Genomic DNA, 7,301 nt, shown 5'->3' with positions numbered 1-7,301 from the left:
TATTTTAAACTTTCTATTTCTCATCTGAATATATTTGTCACTTATTAACTAAAAAACCCCTTATCTTTATAGTTTCTCTTGATGCGAATATTTAGCCTTCTAGATAAAGAAAATTTGTAATTGCTAAACAATCCCTTATAACCCTGTGAATACCTCTTCAACAGGGTTATTGCATATGGCACAGTAAAAGGGATTGACTGTTCTGAGAGCAGTCTGACTTCCACCCTCCCCCTCCCCCAAACCCCCACAGCCTATTGCTTGTATAGGCAATCACGTTTTTAGGCTTTCTACAAGAAAAAGAGCAAGAAAATAAAAATAACAAAGAAAGAAAAGAAAAAGATGAATGTTGTTTTCCTTTATCTGTTCTTTACACTCAGTTGTTTCTAATGGGAATCTTGCTTCCGTTCTGCAGCGTAGATGGTTGGCTGCATTTCTTTTTTCGTGACTTCATTTTGATTCCCATTGATGTTGTTATGCCCAATGCGTGCAGCATGTTGTTTCCAGATTCTTGATCTGCAGCTTGGTAGAACTTGCTACATTGTGAGTGTTTGTAGGTTTTGTGGCCTTAGAATACATTCATGTTTACTTGGAAGCAATCCTTCAGTAAAATGAATGGGGCTATTTAACTGCCAGGTTACAGTGCTTAAGAATGCAGAGGGACTTACGTTCTGGAAAATGTGTATAGTGTCAGACTATGGAATCCCTGTTATCTAGAGTCCGTCTCCCCCCTTCTGCAAGAAGCTAAAAGTTTCTTGATTCCAAAAGGTTTATTGAAAGACAGCATTCAAGATACAAGTGTCCATATTTCAAGGCCTAAACGGAACTTGACTGAACAGAGGCTTTGTTGAGAATGAGATACAAAACGAAACCTGTGATACATCAAACCCTTCATTCCCAGCCTCCCCCCATAGTTCTGTATGATGAGAACGTGGACGTGGGAAGGCTCGGGCCGTCAAGGTCTCTGGCTGAAGAGACAGATAAGAGGTATTCTCTCCCATGGAAAATGCGGTCAAAACAACATCTGGACCTGGAGGGAGAAAAAGGCTAAACAACTACAGATTAAACATGGCGTAACTCTGGTTAAGAAACTGCACATTATATGAGATCCGGACATAAAGAATTGTTTTTACACTGAGAGTTATTTCACAGCATAACCAAGTATATGTGGTTGAACGAGTGTCTGGCACAAAGGGGCTTGTATGTGCCGAAGCTTTATTTCAGAGAAGTTTTCCTTTTCAATCGCAACCCAGGTCTCTCTCATTGGCGAGCAGCCATCAAATATAAGTTTCCATGTTGGAGACCAGACTTGCTGCCAGAGGTAGGTCCAGCTTGAACGATCAGCAGCGACATGTTCCAGGAAAATATAAGCTCCACCCTGAGGAAAGCAATGGAATGTTTCAACCAAATAATGCCAAATCCAGGATATCCTGTGCATTATATAATTGTTTGGTGTCCTTTAAAATTATGCTTATGAGGCACTTCTGTTCCCCCAAGTTTTCTTCTAACACCAAAAGTTCAAGCTTAGACAACATCTACTAACTTCTCCCATATGTTGGTTGCCTATCTCTAGTAAACATCCTCTGGCCGTTGGCTGAGCTCCTGGAATGTTCACAAAGTGAAGGGGTAGGACAGTTATGAAATGTGCTTGCAGTTAAGGTAGTAATTGTGAGAGAAACAGTCTGCTGATCTCTGAAGGGAAAAAAATATCTTGCACAGAGCCTAGAGGCAAAAGGGATTATGCACATGAAGCAGAAAGGCGAGGGGCATTAAAGCCAGAACAGTGTTGCCTAGAGAAAGGTGTTGGGGCAGAAGCAGGGCTTTTTTTCAGCTGGAATGCGGTGGAACAGAGTTCTGGCACCTCTCAAAAATGGTCACATGGCTGATGGCCCCGCCCACCGATCTCCAGACAGAGGGGAGTTTAGATTGCCCTCCCCGCCGCTCGGTGGAACCCTTGTTCCAGATGACCCAAAGTGACATCATTGTGTGGTCCTGTGCAGGCAACCCACTGTGTTCCACCACCTCTTTTCCTAGAAAAAAAAGCCCTGGGCAGAAGTAAGGAACAAAGGTACATATTACCAGAGGTAGCAAAAAAAAGTAAAAAGAGTCAGGACGTTTTTGCTGCCTTTGGTACTACAAACCTCTGCTCTTGGTTTTTCGCTTCTTCTTTTGGCAGAAGAAAGGCGTCAGGGGGGCTGCTGTGGCCAACCATGCTCCCCCATAGTGGCATACGCAGAAGACTCTTGTTAATTCGAGGAGCTAGTGCAGTCTGCCACAGTTCCTCCATCCCGTGCCCAGATGGCTCTGCAGACCAGGCCTGAACATTCTTTAGCTAGGAGAAAGGACGACTGAGGGGTGACATGATAGAGGTTTACAAGATTATGCATGGGATAGAGAAAGTAGAGAGAGAAGTATTTTTCTCTCTTTCTCACAATACAAGAACTCGTGGGCACTCATTGGAAGTACTGAGCAGTTGGGTTAGAACGGATAAAAGGAAGTACTTCTTCACCCAAAGAGTGATTAACACATGGAACTCACTGCCACAGGAGGCGGTGGCAGCTTCAAGCATAGACAGCTTCAAGAGGGGATTGGATCAACTTAGGGAGCAGAGGTCCATCAGTGGCTATTAGCCACAAGGTATAGATGGAACTCTCTGTCTAGGACAGTGATGCTCTGTGTTCTTGGTGTTTGGGGGGGGGCAATCAGTGGGAGGGCTTCTAGTAGAGATGGGCATGATCCCCAAAAAATTAACAATCCGGCTGATCGTGGATCAGTGCCGGCAACGATCCCGAATTAACAATCCACACCGATCATCTCCAGTTCCCGATCCGTGGATCGTGGATCGTGGAGGCCAAAGGGGGGCGCGCTGTTATTCCCAGCTATGTGGGAAGGTGGGTGGTGGTGGTGGCCGCCGGGCCCAGTGGGCCCAGGGAGACAGTGATGAGTTGCCTCCCCTCAGGGAGGGGATGTTCACATACACACACACACACTTAGAGCAGAGGGAGGGAAAGTTTTTAACCTGGCAATGAGCCGCCTCGCCTCAGGGAGGGGACATTAACACACACACACACACACACACACACACACACACACACACACACACACACACACACACACACTTAGAGTAATGGGGGAGAAACGTTTTTAACCCTTCCCTGCCTCTCCAAAAAGAGAGAGAGAGAGACCCCATTAACATGTTTCAGGCAACTTTTTAAAAAAAGCAGGGACAGAATCCTCCATTCCTCCCCACCCGATTTTAAAAGCAAGCAGCCAGTCTTCCAAAAGCATATTTTAAACACACATACCGAGCCGTGAATGAGGTTTTCCCACAAAATACAGTGTTTTAAAAGCAGGTTAAAAACAGAGAGTGACAGACAGAAAAACAGCCATTCCTCCTACAAAGCCCCATTTTTTTAAAAAGCAAAAAACATTTGTGTGCCCATGGCTAGAGAACACCCCCTTCCCCCTCCCTCCCCTGGGTGTCTTCTCCCAACTGGTGAGTGCTTTGCTGCTCTGTGATTGGAAGGAAGCCCTGCAGATCAAGGAAAGCTGGGCTTCCATTTGGGTTTCCAGGGCGACAGAAGGAGGGCAAACACTGCTCAGGCTGTGATTGCTAACGCCTGAGTGTCTGGATCCCTGATCCGAGCGCGAACGCCCCGATACAGGCCCCTCCCGATTTCTGGATCATTGGGTGTGGCCGATCGCGATCTGCTGGGTCACGATTGCGCGGTTGCTGTTATCGTGGGTTTTTTCCAATTGTAATGTGGATCAAGCCCATCTCTAGCTTCTAGTGTCTCTTCCCCACTGGCAGACCTCCTGATAACACCTATTTCTTGGCCACTATGTGACACAGAGCGTTGGACTGGATGGGCCATTGTCCTGATCCAACATGGCTTCTCTTATGTTCTTGTTCCTTTCTGTTCTGGCAATATAAACATCTTAGAAGTCTCTTTTCCCCCTTTATGTCCATTTATCTAATTACTGTATCTTGTTAATGCATTTGGAAGTGGGATTGTTTAAACTGTGCACCTGGTACAAGAGTTTTAGAGAGGATAAGTAACGTTCTTCATGTTGGATGCTTGCCCGCGTATTGCTTATCAGTGGGCCTTGAATATATCACTCCTGTCCAAGGACGATTAAGGGGCAAGCACGTATACAGGTGTAGCCATGTTACTTAAAAATCTATGTAAGTGTTAGAGAAATGCTCCTCTGCTGAACTGCAGGCAGCACTGCGATCAGTCAGAAGCAGGGGTCCACCCATTGTCGTCTCCAGGGGTTCATGACGGCAGTATAGGGACGTAAGTATACTCTATGTCTATTCTCTGCTTTGTACATTTTTCCTTCTTAGAAATTACTGGGGAGATTTAATAAATTTATTAAATCTGGGGAGATTTAATAAATCTGCTTCAATCAATCTGCCACTCACTGCCACAGGAGGCGGTGGCAGCTTCAAGCATAGACAGCTTCAAGAGGGGATTGGATCAACTTAGGGAGCAGAGGTCCATCAGTGGCTATTAGCCACAAGGTATAGATGGAACTCTCTGTCTAGGACAGTGATGCTCTGTGTTCTTGGTGTTTGGGGGGGGCAATCAGTGGGAGGGTTTCTAGTAGAGATGGGCATGATCCCCAAAAAATTAACAATCCGGCTGATCGTGGATCAGTGCCGGCAACGATCCCGAATTAACAATCCACACCGATCATCTCCAGTTCCCGATCCATGGATCGTGGATCGTGGAGGCCAAAGGGGGGGCACGCTGCTATTCCCAGCTATGTGGGAAGGTGGGTGGTGGTGGTGGTGGTAGTGTTAGAGAAACGTTCCTCTGCTGAACTGCAGGCAGCACTGCAATCAGTCAGAAGCAGGGGTCCACCCATTGTAGTCTCCAGGGGTTCATGACAGGAGTATCGGGACATAAGTATACTCTATGTCTATTCTCTGCTTTGTACATTTTTCCTTCTTAGAAATTACTGGGGGGATTTAATCAATCTGCTTCAATCAATCTGCATCAAACACTTACGTGCTTGTTGTCAGCAAATCCAAAAGAACTGTTTGCCCCTTGGCAAAACACGCCCCCCTGCCCCGCCGCCCAAATTTCCTCTGGGTCTCCACCACTCCTATACAAAAATTAATATGGAACCAAATCACATGATTTGCTCTTGGTGTGAAATTGGATAATAATTGGTTATGTCCATGTGCACCATACATCCCCACACCACGTTCCATTTCTCACATTTGTATCCCACGCTTCCTCTACGGGACTTGGGGTAACATATACTTTTTATCACTATAACCAGTATGAAGTAGATTAGGCTAAGAGAGAGTGACTGTTGCAAGGTCACACCTTCGTTCCTATAAAAAAAAGGGCTGCTGAATTTATATCTGCTCATCAGATATCACTTGGGCCTCCATTACTGTCCTTCTCCCACCCCTTTAGCAGATCTATAAAGAGGCAGGTGTCCGGTCTGGTGTACTGGTTAGAATGTTGGACTAGGATCTGGAGAACCCAGATTCAAATTCCTACTCTGCCATGGAAGTTTGCTGGGTGACCTTGGGCCAATCACACACTTTCAGCCTAACCCACCCCGGCAGGGTTATTATGATGATAAAATGGTGGAGAGGAAACAATGTAAGCAGCTTCGGGTCCCCACTAGGGAGAAAGGTGGGATATAATTGAAGTAAATAAATACAAATAAATTAACCACAATTTAGAAACCAAATTGTGGTTTGAGCATCAAAAAATACAGGCAAATCAGGATAAATAAAACAGCTGCTGTTTTATTTTTTCCCACCTACTCAGTATTCAGATTTCTATACTGCAGAGACTTCTGGAGGCAAATCTCCAGTGGCAACTATGGCTTGCCAGTTCAGACAATGTACCGAAATGTCGTTTGCAAATTCATTTCAGTCCATGGCTTCTGATTCTGATTTACGGGCCAATCACAAACCATGGTTTATTGATTCAAACATTGTCAGAAGATGGGTAGACCATTTTAGCAGTGGTTTGATATGAATTGAAGTTATGTTTTAAAAAAAAAGCTGGCAAGGCACGTCAAAATCTACACACGGCCTTTTTTGCTGCCTGACATGTCTTTCTTCAAATACTTACCGACTTGAGCACTCTGCAGACTTCTTTCAAAACACCTTCTACGTTCTTCACACTGCACAGGACCACAGTAGAAACGACAACATCCACAGAGGCATCGGCTACCTGACTCAAGTCCTCTCCTGAGGCCACAATGAACTGGTCGAATTGGAGATGCTGATTCTGGGCCATGCTTTTAGTTAGACTCTGCCGAAAGTGGGGGTTAGGGTCTGTACAGATGAATTTGCAATTGGGCGGAAAGAACTGGAAGTTGGAGCCGGCCCCACAGCCTATCTCCAGCACGGTCAGTTTCCCTGAACGATCTGCAAATTCCATCATGTTACGGAACAAGTCCTGTTTCTGTCTTGACATTCTCCAATTGTAGATGACAGTAATCTTCTCCAAGAAAAAAGGAAAGAAAAACTTTTTGCAGAAGGGCTCCCATAGTCCCAAGTAGGATAGCACATACACCGGCAGGGCGAGCAACTGGAGGCAGAGTATGAGAAACAAAACCATAACTTCTGCCATTCTTAATCAGACGTAGAATCAGTAGCTTCCGTTTTTGTTTCCTTGAAATTTATGTCAAAGAATAGAAGCTGCTGAAACAATTTTGAAGTTCCTATTTTCTTCAAAAAGTTAAGTACTCACATTTGTTTTATTCGTTGCTTCCAATAAGGAGCCCAGGCAAAGTAGTAATGAAATACTACGCTCCAGTTTCACAGTGTCCCTATGACTCAAATTATGTAAACTGCCTGATCCTTTGAAAACAGGCTAGGCTGTTTGCACCTGAATGGAAGAATGGTACCAAGGGAGGGAGTGTAACTCCTTCCTCTCTGCTTTCCAGCTCAGTTTGGTGTAGTGGCTAAGAGGCGGCAGGACTCTGATCTGGAGAAGTCCTCCGCTTGAAGCCAGCTGGGTGACCCTGGGTCACAGTTCTGTCAGAGCTCTCTCAGCCCCACCCACCTCACAGGGTGATTGCCATGTGGAAATAATAGCACACATTGTAAACTGCTCTGAGTGTGGCAGTAAATTGTCCTGAAGGGCAGCATGTTGTTGTTAAAGTGGCTCTACTGAAACTAATATATTTTTCCACATGTACCTTCCCAAAATGAACAACAATGGGTGGTTGTATCTGAATGGGAGAAGGGTACAGTGGGGGAGGGTGCTTAACTCTTTCTCTCGGTTGTTTTACTGCTCAAAATTGCCCTACTCAAGTTGATTTTT

At 45.2% G+C, this 7,301-nt stretch overlaps 1 protein-coding gene across 1 annotated transcript; it reads right to left on the bottom strand.

Annotated features, from left to right (window-relative positions):
- Positions 1-1,039: 1,039 nt before the first annotated feature.
- Positions 1,040-6,620, bottom strand: LOC129328414 (putative methyltransferase-like protein 7A). The gene is made up of 2 exons (XM_054977463.1): positions 6,102-6,620; positions 1,040-1,375 (listed from the first exon to the last, which is right to left on the bottom strand). Exons 1-2 carry the CDS (start codon positions 6,603-6,605, stop codon positions 1,139-1,141), a joined length of 741 nt encoding a protein of 246 aa, XP_054833438.1. The 5' UTR covers positions 6,606-6,620; the 3' UTR covers positions 1,040-1,138.
- Between the last annotated feature and the right edge of the window lie 681 nt (positions 6,621-7,301).

This window comes from Eublepharis macularius, chromosome 4, assembly GCF_028583425.1.
Source record: "Eublepharis macularius isolate TG4126 chromosome 4, MPM_Emac_v1.0, whole genome shotgun sequence".
NCBI lineage: Eukaryota > Metazoa > Chordata > Lepidosauria > Squamata > Eublepharidae > Eublepharis > Eublepharis macularius.
Note: the sequence above shows the minus strand (reverse complement) of the source record. Positions and strands in the feature narration are given on the sequence as shown.